The following is a 23125-nucleotide window of genomic DNA, read 5'->3' as shown; positions in this document are numbered from 1 at the left end:
TTTTTCAGGGATGCAAATAAGAATTACCTCCATTACAGATCAATCACACTGTTAACAAAATGGGAAAATCTTGTAAAAAATTTCAGTTTTTACCATTAAATACTTCAAAACCCACAGATTTCTATTTACTATCATATTGATAAGAAACAGTGGAATAAAATGGGGGGCTGTTGCTGCGACATGTATTTTCTATTTTAATTGTTTTAGAAAATAAATAAACCGTATGTTAGGACACCGATTAAGTTGCTCAACACAGACGTGTAAAAGACCTTTTATTTTTGATTGTGCTGTCAACCATTTCACAATGATCACACAAATAAGATCGTTATCCAACATCTGGCAATGCTGCATGAGTTTATCCCAGGTGTTTGAACTTGGTGCACACAGGAGAATGTAGACAACACAAAATATGCTGGATGAAAGGAAAATGAATGAGACAAATCACCAAAAAGATCCCATTATAAATCTAAGAACTCAGAGGAACATGGGAGGTTTGAAATGGGCTCATTTTATGTCATTCTGTCTTTGTCTGTAATGTTCATTATCCTTTGTTTTTCTATTTAATTCCATGTCAATTGGAAAAATAAATGATGCTCATTCACAGAGCTGATGGATCACCTTAGTGAATAATAGACTTGTCATGCAATATTCACGTTACATGATTTTCTTCGTAATGTCTCCTCCATAATGAATGGAAACGGTGGGAAAAGGGAAACCCAATAAAAAAAGGAAGTAAAAAAGTTTCCTTTAGTGTTCATTAAACCAAATACTCGACACAGCTTTTCAAATAAAATGGTTAATTTTTTATTTTTTTAAATGGTAAGTTTCTCACAAAACGTATATGAATCGCATTTAGTCCAATCCAATGACCCTTTATTAAATTAAATAAGGACTCCAGATAGCAAAACCAGCTGGGATTAGGTTAAGTAGTAAGTATTATCCCAACCTGCTGCGGGTTTCTTTTCCCTCGCAAAAATGCCAAACTGTATCTGCAACCAGATGTTTGTCTTTGCCGTTTGGCTCATTATTATTATATTATGATTAAAAACTGTACAGATGTGAATGTATCTGGATGATAAATTGAGAAGATTCAACCATGAATGAGGATTTTATTACGGCTTAAGGTTCATTGTGCGTTCTGTGGAATCGCAGCAGGGTTGTAGGAAAAACATTTTTTTCACAAAACTATGATTTGTATAGAAGCAAGTACATATTGAACATTGATTTAAATTTTTAAACATCTTTCTTTTGTCACATTTGACTATCCAAAACTGAAACGCACAACAAATGAATTTTACAGTTGCATGACAGGAGTTTTGACAGGAGACTGTGGCACCCAACCATGTTTTTATGTGCACGCGTTTACTTCACAGACATCACTTAACAAGACAAGAGCTTCTACATTTTCCCAACATCCTAAGTGTTTTTGTTGTACAAATTTAGCTTAATATTAATAATACATCATTTTGCGAGCAACGCTTAAAATCTCTGCATCTTTTACGAAGCTTTCACAAATGCTTCTTCATGTCCGACACATGCAACCTTAAGAATATCCGTAACTGCAAAGAAACACAACAGCTCCTTCCGAATCCCACCTTACTCTGCGCTGAAATGTAATCAATTCACATACTACACATAGAAATATTATAGGTCAATGGCCAGCACTAAAACAGAAACAACATGGAATAGTTGAAGAACACAGTGAGACATTATTAAAATACAGCATTGCTTATTTGCTTCTTTTTTTTTTTTTAAACAGAAAACATAAAACATGAGGTGTAAAATTAAACATCTCGTTTATCACAATGTCCTGACATTGACAAGTTAAAAATAGAAATTGACTTATGGAGATATAAATTAATGTAAAATGCAACTTTTACACAATTAGCTAATCATAATTATTACAATAATAACAACAACAGAGATCAGCGTAACAGTAAGTTCCAGTTTCTCCTCAAAACTACTTTTTTACATTAAAATAAAATAATGAATAAACACCATGGCAGTTTGTAAGTAGCAGCTTTACGTTTGGTCCCCTTTGGGCACCGTGTATGATGGGCTGAGATTTCTACTCATTTCATCAGTTGTGGTTAAAAACGCGCTTGAATTAAAGCTGAAAGCCAGCGCTTTAAAACCCTGTTTTCATTTCAAAATGCCCTGTGCTCATCCACTTGCTCTTTGTTGCTCTTAACCTGCTGTATGCGACACAAAGAAACTCCAACTTGGAATATCCTTTTTTAAACCGACATTGATTCAAATATAAATACTGATTACTTTATGCCAAATAATCTCAGAAAGTTGTAAAAAAAAAAAAAAAAGAAAAAAAAACCAGGAAAGCAAAGAAAAGTTATAAGTGGAATCACAGCAGCGCGTTGTGAGCTTGTGCTTGTCTGGCGTCTCGGGCTTCATTTGGTTGACCTGCAACGCTTCAGTCTCTACAGGTACGGGTACTGGTTAACTTTCCGCTGGTATGCGGCGGCGTGGTGGTGGAATGCCTGCCCTCCCGGCTGCGGCTGCGGCTGCTGTTGGTTGCCGTACTGTCCCGGCAGCGTCGCCAGAGCCAGGCTGCCGTTCTTCTGGAGCAGCGCCAGGGGAGGGTACGCTCCGCTCGCCCTCCCGTGGCCGGACGACCCCCCTTGCATCTGGTCCACAGCTTGGGACACGGACGCCAGGGCGGCAGACGCCGGGTAGGCGTACAGGTTCGGGGTCGAGCCGAAGAGGGTGTTCTCGTGAAGCCGGTAGGACGAGGCGGCGGGGGGGTACGTGGGCTGCCGCCTAAGGGAACTACTGCTTCCTGTTTGATCGAGGGATGGCGTCATCACAGACTGCTGCACCTGAAACGACACATAGAGGGAAGCTCACAAACAGTCACGCGTACGCAGGACGAGGACACAGCCGAAGGTGCACCACTGGCAACATCTGGACTGCTGCGTTGCAGGAGCGAATTAATATGCGTCGCTCTGAATACCTCTGCGGTAAGTGCGGGTTGAAAGTTGTTACCTGACTCAGGTTGAGAGGCTGAGACCTGCTGGACGCGGCCCGTTGATGGCGCTCGCAGTTGGAATCTCCTGCCCGACTGGACGACTGAGTCGAGCCTTTCTTGGCTTTTCCAGAGCCAGCTTGATCTACGAGTGCAAAACAAGAGGATATTGTGAGCACTAAGAAGAAGATATATCACAGCTACAGATCAGTTTATCCTGTCAAACTGCAGGTTTTTTTTATTGATTTGCATATCAATGCATCGGTTAGTATTGTTGTCATGAGTACTGAATGAATGTACACAAAGACTCTGGGCTCTCTGACCTGGAGGACCTGGAGCTGCAGGAGCTTTGTGGATCGTGCTCTCCCCCGGCTGGTTCTTCACAGATGGCGCGATGACGGCCAAAGACTTGGCGGGCTGCGAGGTGGTCTTGGCGCTCGGGGGGCTGCTGTTTGAGGAGTCGGAGTCGTGCACGGTGACGCAGCTGATCACGTTGGCCCGCTGGCTTGTCCCAGAGCTACGAGAGACAATAGGAGGGGTAGTAAAAATACAACATTTTTCACATCTCTGTGAAGGCTCTAATACCACAAAAAAAAAAAAAAGGGAAAGCGCTCACTAGGCAGCGGGGAACTTCCTGTCATCGTCGTCTTCCGAGTCGCTGTGGATGGTGATGATGCTGACGGCGGGGCTGGGCGTGTCCGAGATGACGATGGGCTGAGACTGGGCAGCTGGAGCAGAAGCGTTGTGGACCGCGGTGGTGGCCGACGACACAGGCCTGCAGGAGGAATGAGATCACTCCGTCACTTCCTGATTGCAAAAGCTAAATCTATTGGAACATTTTAGGAAGTGTTTATGTTGCATTTTACGTTCAGCTTGAAGTTGATAGTTTTAATGTAATGTAATTAAATAATCGTAGTTTTATTAAATGAGGTGGTATATACATAAAAGGGTGAGTATGTGACGTTCATTTGCCTTTTCTGCCTTTTTTTGTAATTTTGGGGTTCGTTAAATCACCGACCAGCTCAAAAATCTATCCTTCACATTTGTGTTCAAGCCAAAAACCACATCAACTTTTCAACTTCCAGTTTCTTACATAAAAACATCTCCAGCTCATACTATGACATATAAAATGGAACAGCTTTGGGTTTTGAACCCAAAAGGCACCAGCCGTATCCTGCAAGGCTGCGGTTTTGTTATTGTAAATCCATCTTTTTTTGTCAAAACATACCATGCAAAAACCAGATTCCCTGATTACATTCCAACATCTCCATGCGGTCTGTGGCGCACATGTGTTTTTATATTAGCATTTAAATAACAGAGCACTATGGCACAGAGGAAGAAGATATATTACGCTTTGGAAACACAGACAAACTTGTTAGTAAATCAATTCAGTGTCTTTGAACAAAGGGTAAGACGGAGCCAGGCATCAAACCACTAAAAGCACAATTTATAGAAGGACCCCAAAAAATACCTGGCTTTGCTCTCGGCGTGTCGAGCCTTTGACCTCTTTCCCTGTTGGGACCTGGAGTGAGCGGCCCCCGGGTGGTGGCCTTGGGAGACGGCGTGGCGGCCCACACCGGCGTCCTGCTGGCCGAGGCCCTCGTATTGGTTTCCATGACGACCCCTTTGCGAAAGGAAGGAGTGCACTCAACTTTTTGAATTCGAAAAACCCTCCATTTCATCGCAACATCGGACCGAACCTGAAGCTGGGCTTTTAGTCCCAGCAGGAAGACACAGGAAGAGTCCCGTCAGAGCGAACTCACCTCCAGCCAGACGCTTGTTGGCCGTCGGGTATCTGGGCTCCCATGGGTGACTCGGGCACCGCTGCCTGCCCGGGGGGGTGGAGGGCCATGCTTGGCATCTGCTGCCATGTGGAAGGGATGAGGATCTGCTGTGTGCCTGCAGGCCAGCCCTGCTGTATGCACACACAAACAAAAAGTATTGCTTTCTTTACTTTTTTTTTTAAAGCACTGTCATCCTGGACAGTGACAAAGAGAGGAGAGAATTAAAAGTTTTAAATGAAATACATGTTTTGGGAAGATTCGAGAGCATCTCTGTCTTCTTTAAATCTACCAGTAGGAGGCACAAAGGTTCTATATTTGGTATCTTGGGGGAAAAGACGTTTAACTTATTTAACTAATTTCTAAAATGAGTCAGTGCTTACTTTTGATATTTACAAAAACGTGCTTTCACTAGACAGGAAGCCTTGGAAGAGGCGTTGCTTACACTTACTTAACCGACTGAGAGAACACATTCGAAGATGCACCAAATTGTCTTGAATCCTCAAGAAAGAGGAAGTCTTTGCCTCAGGATTAAGTTTTTTGTATCCACCTTATATTATGAGCACTATGCAAAGCAGCTAAACGTCGTGCTTTTCTTGCCCTGTGCAATAAGTAAGGCTCAGTTACAATTTACCACTGACGTGTTCAATACTGGAATCAGACTCAATAAAACCTCCAGCGGTTCCCACCTGCGCCAACATGCTGGGCTGGATGTGCAGAGACTGGGACGACTGGTTCTGAGGAACTAAGGGTACAGAGTTGTCCATCCTCACTGGGTAACCAGAGGGCTTATTGGCTGTCTGAAGACCTGTAAAGATAACATGGATGAAAAAATAAACAAAAGAAGAGCAAAATATCTATAAAACATGTCTTTCCTTTAGTTCCTGGTTGGTCAAATTACTCGGTTTATTTTCACTGAAGCCCAATGACACCAACATGTTGCCTTCGTACCCTGGATGGTGGGAGGACAAACGATGAGTGTCTGCTGGAAGGGCTCGGCTTGGGCGCAGAGCTGCGTGGGTCTGCTCTGCAGCGGTACTCCCTGCTGGGTTATGCCGGGAATGTTGATGGTGGCCTGCTGGTAGAGGCCGGGCTGGTAGTTAAGCAACGGCACATTGCTGCTGAGGGACAGGGACGGGCCTCCCGCCGAGGCCATCTGCAGCAAACGTGTCACATGGCAGAAAACGTCCCCATCAATTCAAAAGGAAATCCAGAGGCCTCAAAGCAGTGATACATCTCACCTGTTCCACAACCATGTGCACAGAATTGTTGAGAAGTATACGGAATAAGTATGTAGGTATCTTCGCTCTGAAGGTGTCATTGACAGTATTACATTGAGACTGTTTCATAACCAGTAAAACGATCCTCACCCTAAAAATCTTGCGTCGCTTGCGTCGAAAGCGGCGCAAGCCTAGAAAAATGTCTCGACACACGCAAGGACGCAAGGAGGTGTGAAAAGGCACGCAAGGGACACGCAAGGAGGGCTTGCGTCTGCGTCGCTCTGAAAACATAAACTAGGCTTGAGGAGCACGGTGAGCAGGAGGCAGTTGGGCGGTGCTCTCACCTGGTTGTGCTGGTTGAGTTGGCTACTGAAGGTGACCGTGAGGTTGGCGGCTGCACTCGGGGTGTTGTTGCTGGCAAACAGATTTTTGCCGTTTTCAAAGGCGCTACATCTGCGTTTGCATATGTCCATATTCTGGAAGCAGGACTTCACACTGTAAAAAAAAAAAAAAATTTAAAAAGGAAACAAAGATGGAATCCAGAGAACCAACCCGAAAGCCGCCGCAACCAAACTCCTCCTTGTCGCCGGTGCAGAACTTACTGGGAGCTGTGAGGGAAGTGCAGCAGGTGTGTCATGGTAACGAAGGGGTGGCTCAGCGTCTTCATGGGCGTGATCCGTTTGTCTGCGTCCAGCGTCAACATCTTCTTCAGCAGGTCTATGAACTCCCGCCGATCGGCCTTCTCTGCCAAGACGTCGGTCCCCTCCAGGTTTGTCATGTTCACCTGCAGAGCGACAGGAAGTCCGGGTTCTGAGAAAGCGCGTCCTGGCTCGCCCGGTGACACCACGTCAAAATGCATGCGATAGTAAGAGAGCAGACTGAAACACCCGCCGTATCCGAGGTAAATCGGCTGCGTCCTCACCTGCATCATGTCATCTAGACAGTTGAAGATGTATTTCCTTGCCTCCTTGGACTTGATGCCCATCTCTGCTTCGTGCTCTGCAGGCGTCTGCAGAAACATAAAAAGCCTCATTTCACTACGGCGGCATATCAGGGCCGCTGTAGAGTTTTTTTAAAGTTACGGAGATGCCGTATTGAGAATTTATTTAAAAGTCTGGCCTACAGATTACGATTCTTACGTAAGGACTATAATTGAGTTTTTCACCAATGTCCTAAAATATCATTTTAAATTGTTCCAAAACCAGGTGCAGATTGTCAGAAATGATCTTTTTACTTTGTTAGTGTCATCAAAAACACAGTTAAAACAAAACTAATGACATTTACTTTTAAAAAGGAAATCTTTAAAAAAAAAAAATTATCGTAAAAATGATTAAGTTGTAAAAAATACTCACAAATTTGACGCTAAAGAAAATAGAAAAATACTTTCCGGCAAAGGAACCACATTTCTTTGGGTCATTGACCTCAATACTCCTAGAATGGAAACCTGATCTAATTACATCACTTTATATGCAAGTATATTTATATAGACAGAGATTATTGGCCCGAACATGCAAACGCCGTGTACAGCAGCACATAGTGTAAATATCTCTGTGCAGTCCCGTACTTTGAGTCTCCACAGAGGGTAGCTCGAGTCGGGGCCTCTGTTGAAAAAGCGGCTGGTCTTGGTTCCGGCACTCAGCAGGTACTCTGCAGGGAGGCCCTGCGTCTGGGAAATGTAACGAATCTGAGGGGGAGAATCCAAAATAATTAAAAAAGAATAGAAAAGATTAAGTTGATAGCTTGAGGCAGCGAGGCGATGGTGTCAGATCTGTTGATTGACAGTCGCTTCAGAGTGCCCACATGTGGATGTCGCTGACCTGGTCGTACTCTGAGGCGCCAGGATAAAGGGGCCATCCCAGAAACAGCTCGGCGATGACGCACCCCAACGACCACATGTCGATCGCCTCGCAGAAAGGAAGGCCCAGAATGATCTCCGGCGCTCTGTCGTAATGTCGGGACAGGATCACAGCAGGCGGTTTACGCGTTACTCAAGAGCTCCCGCTCCGCAGCTCAGGCGCACGTACTCACCTGTAGTATCGGGACTGCAGGTAGGTGGAGCAAACCGCTTTGGACACGTGGCTGGCGGAGCCGAAATCGATGACCTTCACTCGGTACGGCTGCCTCAGAGGGTCGACCAGCATGATGTTTTCAGGCTTCAGGTCGGCGTGGATCAAACCCAGGCTCTTGAGCTTCATCAGGGCCGTGGCGACCTGTTGCAGAACGGGCCGAATGCACTTGAGCAGCAGCGGACTGAACTTGCTGTGCTTCAGGAAGTCGTACAGGTTCTGCTCCAGCATCTCAAACACGAGGCACGTGTGGTTCTTGTGCTGGAAACACTCGTACGAGCGGACAAAGTTGAACTCATCTGCGTTCTCTGTGCTCAGCCTGCTGAGGATGCTCACCTGCAGGGGAGGAAGATGTTGGTTAGTAGATACATAACGAAAACACCATGTAAACCTTTGGGCCCGAGGCTTGTAGAAGTTTAGGAGAGAAGTTCCCGTAACGACACGAGAAGCAATTCATCTCTTTATAAATTACACTCGTGTAAACTGTAAATAGAACTAAAAATATCTCGGCGTCTTTTTCAAAATCTATGATATATCCAAAATGTATGATCTAGACAACTTCTCAAATTGAGCAAAAAACAAGTTATTAAACCCCAAATCACTGGACGTGATGTCCTATTGTTGATATGAACTTATTAATAATGCTACAGTGTTGATGTCACATGTCTTTCCCATTAAAACCATCCATCCCACATGACGTGAACCCAAGATGCTCTGGAGTCAGTGAGTCAGCTGGACCCTGAGCTCCATTTATCCTCGCCTTTATTTTGGAAACTGTCCCCATTAAAAGTCACGTTGTGCTAGAAGTTTTAAGGGTAGTTTGCACTTGGAAAATTTAAAAACTTGATTATTACCAGACTTAATAAAGATCTAACTGGCCTGTGTTTTTGTAACGTCTGAGCAGACTGAGGGTAAAAGGATTAGATCAGCGTCTATCCACCTTGGAGCGTTTGTTCCTCTGAATTACCGCATACTCACTTCTATTTGACCTTGGCGAGCGTAAGAGGGATGGTTCTTCAAGATCTTTATCGCCACGATCTCGTTCGTGCCCCGCTTCCAGCATTTCGCCACCTGGCCGAAGGTGCCGCGTCCCAGGAACTCGAGCACCTCGTAGCTGTTGGACATCGAGCACAGAATCTCGTGCTGGACCAGCTGGTAGTCTCCCTCGCTGTGGGAGTTGCTGCTCTTGGCGGTGGAGGTGGAATGCGCTATGGACTGAGCGGTGGTGGTGCCCCCTCCGGCCCCGGCGCGGTTGGAGACCACGGGGGCCGAGAGCTCCTCCAGTATCTGGACGCTGTCGCTGCTGTCCACCTCCTCGCTCGTCCGCTTCAGGCCGTACTGCCTGTGGTGGAGGAGGAGGAGGTCGCACGGCTGGGACGAGGACGCGGCTTCCTTGGCCCGACGGCTGGAGGAGGACGATGAGGAGGAGGACGAGGGAGGTCCACGGACGCTGCCCGTGCTGTCCGCCGCCCGCACCACCGTCTGCTCCCTGGAGCCGGCCGTCGGCGGGTGCGCCTGGTTGGGGTTGTACACCGGGTTGAAGCTGGAGGCGGAGGGCGCAGCTCCCTGCGTGGGGCTCTGCTGGTAGTAAGCATCGTCCCCCAGCTGAAGGGACACGTCCCAGGCAGCGTTCTCGACTTTGAGCCTCTTGGAGCGAGAGTAGGCACTGGAGGACACGGAGGGAGAGGAGAACACCTCCGGCTGCGACGCCATGGCTTCAGATTAAAAGATGGGCCGCGACCGTCACCAGGACATCTGGAAAATGAAATAAAACAGAGGGAAGACTTTGATGTACAAAGCAGTTTACCACACTGATGATGATGGAAAGAAGCTATGGAATGGATCAAGCTGTTCATCTGTACGTTAATTGTTACTAATTCATCTTCAATCACGTGCATCACTTGGCAACAACCAATTCTGACACAAGCTTGCTTACAAGATTTCACGCACACTTAATCAAAAGTTGGTTGGAGTCTTTATCGGTTACTATGATAATAGATGAACTCAAAAGCAGCCTCACACGTATTATTAATCTGTAAAAGAGATGAACCAGACTGAAAATTGAAAGGGTAGAAAGGGACATGTCTGCGCCACAGAAATCCCTTTGGTATAAAATACAGAAAGATTACCATTAAATTGTGTGGGTACAGAAATAGGACAAGTAATGATGTCGCGTCTCTTTATTCAGTTGAGTGGTTATTGCCATGTAGGACTGTTGTTATGTGCATTCGCTGAATAGAACTGTGCAGCAAGCCTGCACAACACAGCGGATGGTCTCACACACATCAACAAGCAAAGAATCAACACTGCAGTTGTGCATATTCGCGAGTGGCAATACCTGCATTTGATGACTGAACACAGCCGACGCCGATCGGACGTCTAAGGCCGCATCGCGATCTCCTCCCCCGGGGCCCCTGCGCGACGCTGCAGCTGATCAGCTGGAGCTGCAGCAGGACGCAGGGAGGCTAAGCTAGCCGCTAAGCTAACGGGCTAAGCAACATCCGAGTCACTTCCGACTCCGGAGGCCGCGGTCACATCGCGCGACACGCGAGAGCGGAACGCGCGCGGTGTCACTTGTGGCAGACGGAAGTCGTGACGGTCACTTTCGATCCGTCGTCATCGCGGTGCGAGCGCGCGCGTTACTTCGCACCGGGAAGACGTGACGGCGAGACGACGGACGTCAACGGAGACACAGCCAAAGATCGTCCGTCGGCCGACAGATGTTTCACTCCGAAACTCAAACAGTTTATTCTAACTGCAGCTGAATCAGCGGATGGGGCTTTTACGGGAAGTTATCACGTTGCTACATTTGTTAAAAGTACCTCGTTTTGAGGTAATGGTTTTATATATCGTATAAAGTACCAAAAGTAGGCTTCAACCATGGAGTAATCCATTATAGAGGAATTATTATTATTATTATTATTATTATGAGGATGATAACAAGAAGTAAACGTTGATGTTTAAAAGGCAGGAGGTATTTATGATCATCCAGATGTATTCACTTGTCCATCGTTCTCTAGTCTTGTCCTGGATGCAGTTGGGGCATGTGCATGCCATAGTATACCTAATTAAAATCAATGTCAAAAACAAAAGATCACTCTATTCATCCTGAGTGATATTGTTGTGCAGCTTTTATAAAATAAAGGAAAGAGTGAAAATAGTCAACCGCACGTTAAAAACGAAATAAATATTGTGCAAATCCAAAATACAGTCAAAAATAAGTAGGGATTATTATTGGTGGGCTGTATGGATATGTGTGGGAGCTGACATATTGCTTTGTATGTCACCCACAATATCAACTCCTGATTAGAGATAAATGTATTATGGTCAATTAGATATTTTTAGTGATGCAAGTTGAGGATTATTTTGTACTAACTGATCTCATCTATAAACACTAGTGGGCGCTGTTGTTTTAGCTACATGGAGATGTAATGTACTGACTAGATAAAGTATGTGGAAAAACTTAACAAAGAACTCTTACTGCATATGTAAACACAGACAATGTTTATTTTTGCATTCCTGTTCATTCAGATATATTAGCATTCATTTGCTTCTACAGCATGTTTACAGTAACATAAGCGCTGCACTTTATAGTGGTACTGCAAAGTATACTTTTAAAGAAAACATTATGAAGACTACACCGGCATAGCCTATACAAGAAAAAGGAATTGGTAAAGAAATGCATCATGAGAAAAATTCCTCAGATTTCAAGATTGTTGAAGATGATGACTGTGGACGATGTGTCACACCGTGCAACAGAGCTGAATTCAAGTTTAGGTGTGAACTATAATGGGAAAAACATGCACGCATTACACACATCAGATAATTAAACTGATGCAGCAAACAAATGACTCATATACCAAAAACAAACAAAAAGAAAGAAAAAATAAGCAGCGTAAGTGCTTGGCATTTTATCCAAGAGGTTTCATTTAACACTGTATAAAAGCAATGCATAATTCATTTAAACATTTAAGAGGACACGACCAGCATATCCTCATTGCAAAATAAAAGATCTAAAACAGCACAAGAATCTTGCAGATATAATGCAGGTAATTGCAAAAATGAATGATAATGAATAACAGCATTGGAAATTGCAATGGTTTCTTCACTTCAATGCAATTCAGATGAGTACAACAGACAACTTACTTTATCTGATATATGATCCATTTTCTATAGTTAGGTTTAATTGTAATGTTAAACTGATGTGGCTACAGATGGATTGTGGCTGTGGGACTTTTCAAGTAGACAATCTTGCCCCTCTCCAGATGTTTATTGGCGGACTACCTGAAAGAGTGTCGGAAATGTACACTCCTTCGTTTCAGCTTCTCCGGGTTGTGGGATGCCATGTGGGAAAATTCTCTGAAGATGTCGAGGTATGTGGCGTCTCCTGATAAAGAAAAAGTACCAAGCATTGAGCTTTTTAAACAGTCAAAACATCCTTTATATAAAAATGTACGAATACAAGCAATGAGGGGACACGGGGCGCTAAAAGGAAGGGCTAAAAAGGGCCTTAGGCACCATGAAGCTTCCCTCTTTCAACTGTCCAAATGCTGAGCCTTTACTTTTCTTGTGGCCATGGTAACCGCTGAATCCACAGGCCCAACAAAAGCAGTTGAACTCTTTTGTGTCCCACGAGAGCTTCCAGGCTTGGCTAATTAAAAAAGGAGGAATGAACATTCCTGGCCTTCCCTGTTTATGTGATGTGTGAGTGTGGGAGAGGTGAATAATAAATAACAATGGATTTGAAAGTAAGATTCTTTTTTTATGTATATACTAATGTATGTGCCAATAACAATAATGTCTCATGGGAATCATGTGTGAAAGTATTGCCATTCAAATATACATAAAGCACAAAGTATTCATTTTAAACAATGGCCCGTTTGAGAATAAGGCATTTTACGATATGAAAGGAACTATGCAGCTACTGAAGCTCATTAGAACCACTTTCCTGCATGTTAGCTTGAGGACTCTGTACAAACTTGATTAAATGCATTATGTGTTTTTTAATGAGTTGGCTAGATTTACTGTATTGTACATATGAAGTACCGGCCTTTTTTATAGTATTTCATGCTACATACTCAATTCAATTTCACAAGCAAATACCGTAGCTTTTAAGGCAATGCATTCATCTGACTGCAAAGAAAGTCACTCGAGTGAATAAGGATTAATCTAGTTTTCAGGTTAATCGTCTTGAAACGTTTAAAAAAGGTAGAAAATTATGATTCATAGGGGTTATTAGAGTTAATTAAAGCAATAAGAAGGACTTCAATTGTTCTTATGACTACTGACAACAACCATATAGTTAAAAAAATAAATGTGTATTGATATCTATATACGGCCAAATGCTTAACAAATATTCATTTGAAACCCATGTGTTAATCTCTCTCAATGCATACACACAATTACTCAAATGAATGATGTCATGCTTTGAAAATCAGAGGTATTTGATCGGTTATTAGTGCGGCAACAGTGAATGATATTAGACGTTTGTTAACGATGGTAGAAGAAAGAAGCAAAAGGAGAAGTTAGCTTTTAGTCACATCTTTAATTCATTTCATTTCAGAAGACAGTGGGAGGAGTTACTGAACAAAAAATGGGAATCAAAAGCAAACAAAGTAGTAGTAGTAGTAGTAATAGTAGAAGCCGGCGTTAATATGCACAGGTATATTCAGAGGCACAGTATTCAAAGACATGTTACAGTTAACAGTCAGAGACAGAGAAAATACAAGAAAGTTAAAAATTGCATGATAGAAGCAAGCAGTTAAAGTGGAGAGTTTTAGTTTATCCACACAACAGTCAACAGACACTTTGTACTGTGCAACACATAATCCTTCAATGGCTTGATGTAAATAATTGTTTGGTAAGTGATGACATCATCTTGTAAAATCTGCTCCCTGTGTTTGTAGGCGACCACAATGAATACTGCACACAATAAGAGAAGGCTGGATTTAAAAAGTGCTTTGAATCCATCACTGGCAATCGAGAAGGAGGCGAGAGCCGAAAAATACATTTTACTGCTGAAGGGCTGCGACCCGTGTGAGAGACTCAAGTTCAGAAACTCTCGGCGGGGAAGTTGGGATCATAAAACAGGGTTGTGTAGTGTTTACTTCTTTTTGGCTCAGCTTGCATTAGTTTAAATGGAATCACATATCTGTGCTTGAGTTAATCTCTTTGACCTCACAGCTCATTAAATTAAACCTTTATACACTGCCTCGTTAAAAAGGAGAGGTCGCAGACCCTCATGAGACTCTATGGCTTGAATTTAAGGTTTGATCTTATCGTTCTACTGGAAACAAATCTAACAAGCTTTCCAAGACTCAGTTAGCACAAGAGAGAGTCTTTGTAGCCTACTTCAGTAGAAAAAAGCAGACAAACTCTTTGGCAGCTAGCAGCTAGCATCTCTGTAGTTAGCTCTTGAACTGCAGGAGATCAGCAAAGATTTGTGTCTCATCTTTCTGGTGAGGCTGGTCCTTTATTTCATAATTTCCCCTCAAGATTACCATATTGAAATAAAATCAAATTTGTGTTATGTCTGTTTGGAGAGTATTTTAAAGTAATTCTGGATGAATAGAAAGGGTTGTGCAGTATTTGCCTAAAGCACACTAAGCCCAACAGTCCTTAGCATCTGTCCGGCAAGCAACATCTTTAGGGATAAAAAAAATCTAATTTTGCCCCAGATAAGAAAAACAAGCCGTGGTGAGTCTCATGAGAGGCTGTGCACTACTTTAAGCGTTTCTTACAAACAGAGTCAGACATCAAGTACTTAATAGAGCTGACATTGTTGCTGTGGGGCATAACAGGGATCATTAAATATGGTTTTGGGCAGCAGTCAGGCTGCCGGTTTCATTGTTTGCTTTTTGTACCAACCAGCCAATGGAAGACAGTGGGAGACGAGTGTCTGTCATTTCTGTCATGAATGTCAATCCATGCACTGATGTTATGTTTTGTCAGTATAGAACATAGATATCAACATTATTCAACAATACTAAATGTAAAATATTCGCATACACTGGGCACAGAAGTAACCAAAAGAAACAGGGCTGAAGAAGACCTGGCAAAAGCCCCCCATGCACTAAAAAGAAAAAAACAAATCTAATATCGGCCTTTAGTAGTGATACATTAGACTACCATAAATAAACATTTTTCACATACAAATACTATATATACAGAAATACAAGTTGGATTATTGTGATTCAACAAAAAAATGTCCTACTTGTAATGCAGTTTTTACTGCAGGATTACTCCAAGAGGTTATATATCAGGAAACGTTGGAGAATTGGCTCTTTCTTACTACGAGAATATAATACTGGTGCCATGTGGGTGAGTGCTCAGCAAATAAAATCTAACAAAATATATCCAGCTTAAAAAAATATAATCTGCGTTGTTGTTAAACATAATACAAAAAATACAGATTATCTGTACTGAAAATAATCATTGCACTATTGCTCTGGACGGTTCATCATGAACAAAAACAAAAGCATTCAAACTAAGCGATATATGAGCAAAAAACTAAATTTAAATCACCGTTGTTAAGAAAAAGTGCATAATTTAGCTTTTAATTGAACATAAAAGCATTACTTGATCAATCTCTTGATCAAAACAGAGAAATGATTCTTCTTCTGTGATCATTTTCTCTGTCACAGTTATCGCAGCCTCACAGTTTCCCCTACGAGCGCCAACGCCATCTCATCAGACGTGCACCGACAACAGACCCTCAGGTCCCTAAAAAAATCTCAGATTTAATCCAACATAAACTGGTATGTTGAATTGGGTGCACCACCCTGTACAAGATAGTTTGGCATAATTCAACCGACTCATCTGTGCTGCGAATACCACGAAGAGTTCCCAAGAGGGACCAGGAAATGGTTCCGGAAGTAATAATTCCCGTTTTTTTTTATCCCCATTTACAAATCTTCCTTGATTCCATATCTCCCTTTGGGCTAGAGGCATGTTGAGTAAAGCCTAGAGGAAAAAGGGTCCCCTCGCCCACCTGCTTCAACCTGCTTGAGCTTGTTTTTCACATGTCGTAACAGGAGAGAATACAGCTTAGACAGCGTCATTTAAATCAGATATAGGAAATGGATCAGCTGATTGTTGTTTTTCACCTGCGTCTCAGGACATAGTTCACTCCAGTTCTAATCAATCTAATCAATCTACTTGTTTTCTGAGAATAGCAGTCGTTTTGGTATAACAGATGGCCCTGAATGCAACAATACCGTTGCCATGGTGAAGAATCCAGCCACCAAAGTGACCCAGGCACTAAGCCAGTTTGCAAAATGTGAAATCTGAATTAAAGCTCAGTGATTGGATGTTTCCTTCTCAAATGCACTCACATTAAACGTTGACCCACAACGTTTTTAAGTACACAGGCTTGGATCTCCTGCTTTTTTAATCTTCTCCACTGATGATTTACCAGGAGAGTTCCATGCGGATCTAATCCGCAGGAAAGGTATTCTAGTATAGGAATTTTACCTCCGGAACAGTGCCTGAAACAACTCTTTTCAAGTACCACTAGGATAACCACTCACGACGAATTTAAATGTAGAATTGTTGAGACGAATGAGCTGTGGCTGGTCTTTGGTTCAGAGGACCCTGTACCCCCGAAAAACCTCCAAATAAAATTGACGACTTAATTGTGTTGTTTTGATTGCTTCACAATGGTGCTGCTGGAAAATCTACGAAATAAAAATAGTAGCTGGCAGTGATGCATCAACTCTGCTGGGATTTGACTGACTAAGCTCATCACCAGTAGGTGGAATCGGACATCATTAAAGGAGGTTAACACTGAGTTATTGTGGGATCCTGAGTGAAGAGCTGACGGCTTTGGTCTCCAGTCAGCAGACCGGGAATGAGGAGATTCTTCGTTCGGAGCTTTCTGATTAATCCGGTGGTGAGAAAGTGAGAGGAGGAAATAAGCTTTATGCCCCCCCCCCCGACATGTCTTATAGTCAGTCATACGTCTACTGGCACCCCCTGCACTGGTTTGACACCATACTTTAAACTTCTAGCACTGTGCTATATTGAGACAGATAAACTCCTGAATGCATCTCTTATACTGCTGCTCGGTGGGGCTGCTGGTTGGGTATTGACCTGGCTGTCCAAACGGTCCCTCCGACTCCCGCATCTCCTCATTCATCCTGGCCAGACGCAGCCTTTAGGAGAGAAGGGAAGGGTGTTAAAAAGTCGTCATGGGGAATTAATTAGAGATGCATGGATAGTATGTGTATAAATGAGCATACAGTGTGACTATATCAGCATTGGCTTGCTGTACAGCTATGCTCAAAGGATCCTGGCCGTCCTCATCCCCGTCGTTCTGCGTGGCTCCTCGTTTTAGGAATAAACACACCTGCCTGTAAAGACCAGAGAAACAAAGGTTTATCACAGCAAACGGCATTTTCAAAGGTCCGTGCTCAATGTCAGGCCCACTGACAGAAGAACAGGCAGCCAAACAACAGATTTAAATCCAAAATAACTGTGACCAGCAAAAAGAAAATGCATTTACGATTGAGTTAGTTTTACCTCTACATCTTAATTTAATTGATATTATTATCACGCTTAAGACTAGACTAGCAGTCATCGATCCCACAAGTGAGCCACAGTACAAAGTGCAGGTCTTATAATTACGTAACAGCTACTTTCAGTCTTGTGACTCACCCCGTGTGTCCCAGATATGTGGCATGATGCAGGGGCCCCCTCCCTCTTGCATCCCTTTGGTTGACGTCAGCAGCGTTCTGGAGCAGAAACTCGCAGGCGATCAACGAACCCTGAAGTGATAAACAACACATCACCGACAATAAACAAAATTAGGATTACGATGATTACGATTTTTGCAGAAAAGGGCATTCGGATATACAACGGATATTCTCACTCTCCCAGCAGCGGTGTGATTATGTGAAAAAAATTACCTATTTGAATCTACTTAGTGGCCCCAGAGGTTTTTTGGGATTATTCTTGTCTATAATGTTTTGTTTGTGTGAAGATCAGTGGCGTATTACAAGTGACTCTCTCCAACCTCTGCATGAACTAAAACCAGCAGCACTTTAGATGTGTGTTTCATGTCGCTGGAACAGATGCAGAAACAATGATTACCTGCTGGCTGCTCTTAATTTAGATCTATTTAGATTTAGATTTAGAAGTCATTTTGAAAAATAAAAGTGAATACTTTAAGCCCAGATAAAACTGCTGACATCACTATGACATCAGCAGCAGACTTAACAAAGATCCTCCAGAGTTTACACAAGTGTTGCTCATATCTGCCCTGTGTCATCGAAACATAAAAATGAAATACACAAATCGAACGCCTCCCACGTGACTAATTTCTGGCAGCGGACCAACTCACCCCCATCACGGCCTGTATGAGCGGCGTCTTCCCTTCGTCCTCGTCGTTGACCAAATTCACATCTGCCCCGTGGGCAAGCGCTTCGGCCATAACCGGCAGGTTGCGGGCTTTGGAGGCCTTGCAGAGCAGCGCTCCGGGATGGAGGACCCTCGTGTCCTCCGGGTCCGATGTCTCCGGCTCGACCTCCAGCTCAGCTTCACCGCTCGAGTCCTCGGACGCCTCGCACTCTGAGGAACGGCGTGAAGACGCGGAGATATTGAGTCATTCAATTCCCCACACGCACGACACCCGAGGGGCGACGGGGGGGGGCATCTGTGACTCCGCTTACCCTCCGTGACGCTGCCCACCACCGAACCAAACACCAGGATGTCTGTGCTGCCGTCTGTGCTGCCTCCTAACCCGCTGTCACTGCTGAGGCCTGCCGGACCGGGAGATGCCAGAGCATGGACACATTAATATGCCGCTGTCTCATTCCGGGTGATCAGCGTTTGTTAAAAGTGGTTGTCAAAATCATGCAAAACAGAGACTTCCCACAGTATATAAATAAACCAATAAATCTGTGTCTTTAGTTTTCTTGGGGGGGGAACAGTCAAAATAGTGAGTCGCTTACTTCGAGGCCCAGATCCGGTGTCAAAGTAGGAGAAGAGAGAATCCAGCTCATCGGGACAAAACAGGGAGTCCCGTCGGAATTTAGCAGCGGCTGTGAGACAAACACGGGTCACTGGTGAAAAAAGGAGCCAGGTAAGCAGAAAGCTCCGCCCCTCAGAGACCCAGGCGCAGACGGAGAGCCTTACCTGAGGAGAGGCCGGACGGGGAGGTGGTTCCGGGCTCCTGTCGGTACCTCCGGCGCGTTTTAGGCACCATGGTGGCGCTGTTGTGTCTCCGACACTTTTTCACGCTCCACCGCCGCTCCGACTTCCTCACTCCATTGATGAGGATCTCTGTGGAGCCCAGCTTCTTCAGGAACTTCTTCTCCACGTACTTTGCCTTTATCCAAGCCTCCTTCTCCTGCCTGCAAGAGACCACATAACATGTGAGACACTTGCAATGCTTCAAAAACCCCTTGATTAAATTGGATTTAGCCATATTGAATGAATTCCTACCTTGAACTGGACGGTAATGGTTTCTTTAGACCTTGTTCTTGGTATGAACCTTCATAGATGTGATTAATAACACCGTTTCCAAGCTCACACATTAACTGTGAAGCAGAGACAAAGAGACATGATATTAATGCTCTCCTTAATCTCACATTTAGTTGGATTTTGTTTGTTTTTTGAGCTAACTGTAGCTTTGCAAACACACACGCTGAAACAAACTGTACCTTTAATAATTCTGGTTCCCATGAGTCCAGTGTGAGTGAGCGAACCTTTGAACACTGAACTCCGAGACTCCTGCAACGACAGCAAGAAATAAAAATTCAAATTCGAATGTTTTCTAGTCAAACAAGTCATGAGGAGAAAGAGAAGTATGATGGCGGCCACAACAAATAAAACAAAAGTAGTTGATATAAGAAGATTCCCAAATGGATCAAACACTATGGGGTTGTATAAAAGAGCTTCAGGCCTGAATAGCTGCAAGGATCTATCGTTATAACAGGGAAATGAGAGGAGCAGCTTCTAATGTCATGCAAATCACCAAGTTCCTCTGATGTGGCTTTCTGGTATCCAGGCAACAGTAAAAAAAAAAAAAAAAAAAAGACGAAACCCTGATTCTATGTTTCTACCTCCTCGTTTCCCTGGATTGTAACAAAATGTCCGAACTCACTGTGCGAGCACGAGGCCCGAAAGGGAACGTGAGTATTCAACCAGCGAGGACACACACAAGAATCAGGTTTGTGATTTAATACGTCGGCAGTGGCAACTTCAAATTCAAACACATCGATTTTTATTTCCACATAGAGGCTTGAAAACAAATGAGTGTGACGCATCCAAACATTAGCTTAGTTCAGGATGTCCACCATGATCTGACACTGAATTTAACTATTGAGTGGTGTGTGTGTGTGTGTGGGGGGGGGGGGTAGCAGAACGTGCATGGACTTTGAAAAGCACAATGCAAGTCCAAAGTAACCGACAGTTGGCACCACTTCCTGCCTTCAGTGCCAGCGACCACACAGTGACATTGAGTGTCTTGAAGTCCCCCCCCCCCCCACACGCCATTCTTTGCTTTGTTTAACTTAACTTTGTTAAAGCTCGAGCGTACAAATGTACCGTATTGCATTAAAGGTTCAAACTGAATCTTTTTGACTCGTATTCTTTATTGGGTCCTAAAAGCTTTTCTTTAGAAGGAAATTAAACTTCAGTGGTCAAATGCAACTTAGTCAAGGAAGTTTAGACATAACGACCGTTTATTATTTCTTTAAATTACCGTTTCTGATAGAAATAGAAATCAACTTGTTGGAAGAAATTGAAAATAATCTTAAAAGATGACAGAATATACGTATGCGGCTCAAGATACATGTTACCCAATTCCAGAATATTCATGAAACAAACTCACTTTGATTACTGTAAAAACAGGCTGGTTATTTATTACCGCAATCAAAGACTTAAAAGGACTCTAATTACAAATAGGTTAATTAAATGACTTTTATTTCAGGTGTATATCATCTAAAACATTCATCTACAATTTTGACAGTAATATAAAGGATGAAAACATTTTCCTGGACTGTACCTGTGGATGCCAGAGCACTCGATACACAGCAGGATGCCCAGGTTGATGGAGGCCCAGCGAGGGTCGGCCTGCCCGCAGTCGCAGCAGTGCTCGTTCCCCGGCTGGCACTGGATCCGCTGCAGGATGGTCTCCCCTCGCACGCTGCGCTCCCGCGGCTCGCTGGCAGAATCAATACTGCTGGTGGAGGGAGAGGCCGTTCTGTCCAGATGCTAAACACAGATGCGTCGTAAAACATTCAGCAGGAAAACACAAAGGTGTGCAGATCACTTAACAGTCCTGCTTAATCCATAAAACGGCAAATTCCGTGATTTCTATTAAAAATGTTAATGGATTTAACAAACCATTATTGTGTTTCCGGTCTTTATTTGAGGCTCAGCCAAAGTGAACAAAAATGAGCTTGTAGTAACTTCATATTAAAAATTGTGTAAGTGTATTCCCCACATTTTCTATACGCTGGATATTTTTTTACTCCTGTATTTTAGTTGGCTGCAAAATAAAATGTACAAAAAAAGCTTGACAAAATAGAAATACAAGAAACAAATGGAAAAAAATATCACGACTAAGCTTTAAAACACATCTGTGGATGCTTCACCTCTATGTAGTACGTGTCTGGGCTTTCTCTGTAGGCCGACGCAATGCTGGCTTGAACCGCCTGAATCCACGCTTGTCTCAGCTTCTCGGACTCGGCCTGAAGCATACAGCTCCTATGAGACGAACCAAAGTGCTGTTACCAATAAAAACAGGCCATCTGCACAGATCTGCTGTGAGGTACACCAATTTCTTAACCAAATTCTCTGTCCAATCCAATCCGATATAGTTTAGTCTTACTTGGAGGGGGACAGAACCTCGAAGCAGAACCTCCTCTCGATGTCCTCACACGGTTTAACGGAGCACAGCCGCAGGTCTTCCACCACCACCGTCAAGGAATCCTGTGAAAACGCCAAACGACTCGTCTTTTCTCTGCTCGTAAGAAAACAATCCGCACACATGAAACTTTGGCCCCTCCCTGATTTTCCTTCCTGAGGAGTGAAGGCTCAATGTGGACGTCACCGTTGACGGCGATGTCGACCAAGCAACACCAATGTGCCACGAGAACTCAGGTATCACCGGAAACGCCTTTACTCAAACGCAGCATCGGCTGAGTGCTGATGCAATTTAGAGAAGACCCCCCCCAATAACGTTAGAAAACCTTCAAGCCATCCTTCCATTAAGGTTGCACTTAACCTCTTTGGGCCCACTTCACCCTGGGGAGAGCTGACAGCTCGGAGATATATGCACTTGCCTTGAGCTTCTTCTGATAGACCAGCTGACTGTTCTGAATGGAGAACCACCGTCTGGAGGAGGAGGAGAGGAGGGATAGACGAGTTAGCACAGATGTGTATCCTTCCAATCTTTAAGCGACCAAAGGTCCATCACAAGCATGGACTGAGATGTGTTTATCTCATGGCAACACAACATCAGGACTGTGTGAGAAGTTATGCATGTTGAGAGTCTAAAAATATGCATATGGTGTCTGTTCAGATTTCACTGAGATATGACTTGTGTGGAGTGTCTTTTTTTAAACAGATAAATAAATCATGTACCAATTTTTTTCTTTACTTCCTTTTTATTTCTTTAATCAAAAAATCGTTTTATTTTTGTGAGTTTACTTAAACTGACTTTAATTAAAGTACAGCGATACTGCACATGCTCTCCCATCAATTTCCTGCGTACACTACAGTGATTACATTGAGGTATATCAATCTTTATTTCTACCTGTTCCAGGTCTTGAAGGCATTGCTAGCCCTTTTAAACAAGTAGCCCTCCATCACCACACCGTTAGGAGAATCCACATTGAACTCCACCTTAGAGTCATCATAGGAAAAGTCCTGAAAGAAAAGAGAAAGAGAGACATAAGACCCCTAAATAAACTCCTGCTGTCAATGTTGACACAGCAGCTTATCGTTGGCTGGATGCCATTAAAACCTTTTCATTTTCAGACGCATGCAGCCGCATGCGTGCTATTCCTGGAATACCAGCAGCAGCATCCAATGTGACGGAGCAGTCCGTACAGTCCATTACCCAACCAAATC

General features: G+C 43.6%; 2 protein-coding genes across 9 annotated transcripts in view; both read right to left on the bottom strand.

Moving 5' to 3' along the window:
• Positions 1-1089: 1089 nt before the first annotated feature.
• Positions 1090-10790, bottom strand: hipk1a (homeodomain interacting protein kinase 1a). 2 transcript variants are annotated; one of them, XM_040192455.2, is made up of 16 exons: positions 10386-10790; positions 9026-9802; positions 8010-8383; positions 7799-7922; positions 7546-7665; positions 6904-6990; positions 6584-6765; positions 6326-6476; positions 5713-5917; positions 5451-5569; positions 4744-4895; positions 4452-4604; positions 3597-3755; positions 3304-3497; positions 3001-3125; positions 1090-2834 (listed from the first exon to the last, which is right to left on the bottom strand). In XM_040192455.2, the coding sequence occupies exons 2-16, from the start codon at positions 9758-9760 to the stop codon at positions 2436-2438; spliced, it is 3279 nt and encodes a 1092-aa protein (XP_040048389.2). In that variant the 5' UTR covers positions 9761-9802; positions 10386-10790; the 3' UTR covers positions 1090-2435. The 2 variants fall into 2 exon arrangements, with proteins under 2 accessions (XP_040048389.2, XP_040048391.2); XM_040192457.2 differs by having other exon boundaries at positions 4744-4892; positions 10386-10755.
• Positions 10791-11536: 746 nt separating this feature from the next.
• The window catches only part of acap3a (ArfGAP with coiled-coil, ankyrin repeat and PH domains 3a), a 49448-nt gene continuing 37859 nt past the window's right edge, over positions 11537-23125 (bottom strand). For 3 of the 7 annotated variants that reach the window (XM_040192419.2, XM_078089284.1, XM_040192421.2), the window contains 15 exons: positions 22809-22921; positions 22336-22387; positions 21882-21982; positions 21646-21757; positions 21054-21262; positions 19708-19777; positions 19490-19584; positions 19181-19398; positions 18997-19107; positions 18715-18813; positions 18387-18613; positions 17702-17811; positions 17287-17397; positions 17138-17199; positions 11537-12434 (listed from right to left, as the gene is read on the bottom strand). In XM_040192419.2, coding sequence (XP_040048353.1) covers positions 12328-12434; positions 17138-17199; positions 17287-17397; positions 17702-17811; positions 18387-18613; positions 18715-18813; positions 18997-19107; positions 19181-19398; positions 19490-19584; positions 19708-19777; positions 21054-21262; positions 21646-21757; positions 21882-21982; positions 22336-22387; positions 22809-22921 — 1797 coding nt within the window. In that variant the 3' untranslated portion in view covers positions 11537-12327. The remainder of the gene's footprint in view (positions 12435-17137; positions 17200-17286; positions 17398-17701; positions 17812-18386; positions 18614-18714; positions 18814-18996; positions 19108-19180; positions 19399-19489; positions 19585-19707; positions 19778-21053; positions 21263-21645; positions 21758-21881; positions 21983-22335; positions 22388-22808; positions 22922-23125) is intronic. The other 4 variants (XM_040192423.2, XM_078089313.1, XM_040192420.2 and 1 more) reach the window with 3 other exon arrangements.

Source organism: Gasterosteus aculeatus, chromosome 2 (assembly GCF_964276395.1).
Source record: "Gasterosteus aculeatus chromosome 2, fGasAcu3.hap1.1, whole genome shotgun sequence".
NCBI lineage: Eukaryota > Metazoa > Chordata > Actinopteri > Perciformes > Gasterosteidae > Gasterosteus > Gasterosteus aculeatus.
The sequence above is the reverse complement of the archived record's forward strand: the minus strand, read 5'-3'. Positions and strand labels throughout refer to the sequence as shown.

Coding starts and splice junctions, on each gene's coding strand:
- hipk1a (XM_040192455.2), bottom strand. CDS start 9,760: ATGGCGTCGCAGCCGGAGGTGTTCTCCTCTCCCTCCGTGTCCTCCAGT. Junction 6,477..6,583: donor CACTTCCCTCACAGCTCCCA/GTAAGTTCTGCA, acceptor TTTTTTTTACAG/TGTGAAGTCCTGCTTCCAGA. Junction 3,126..3,303: donor TGCAGCTCCAGGTCCTCCAG/GTCAGAGAGCCC, acceptor TTGCACTCGTAG/ATCAAGCTGGCTCTGGAAAA.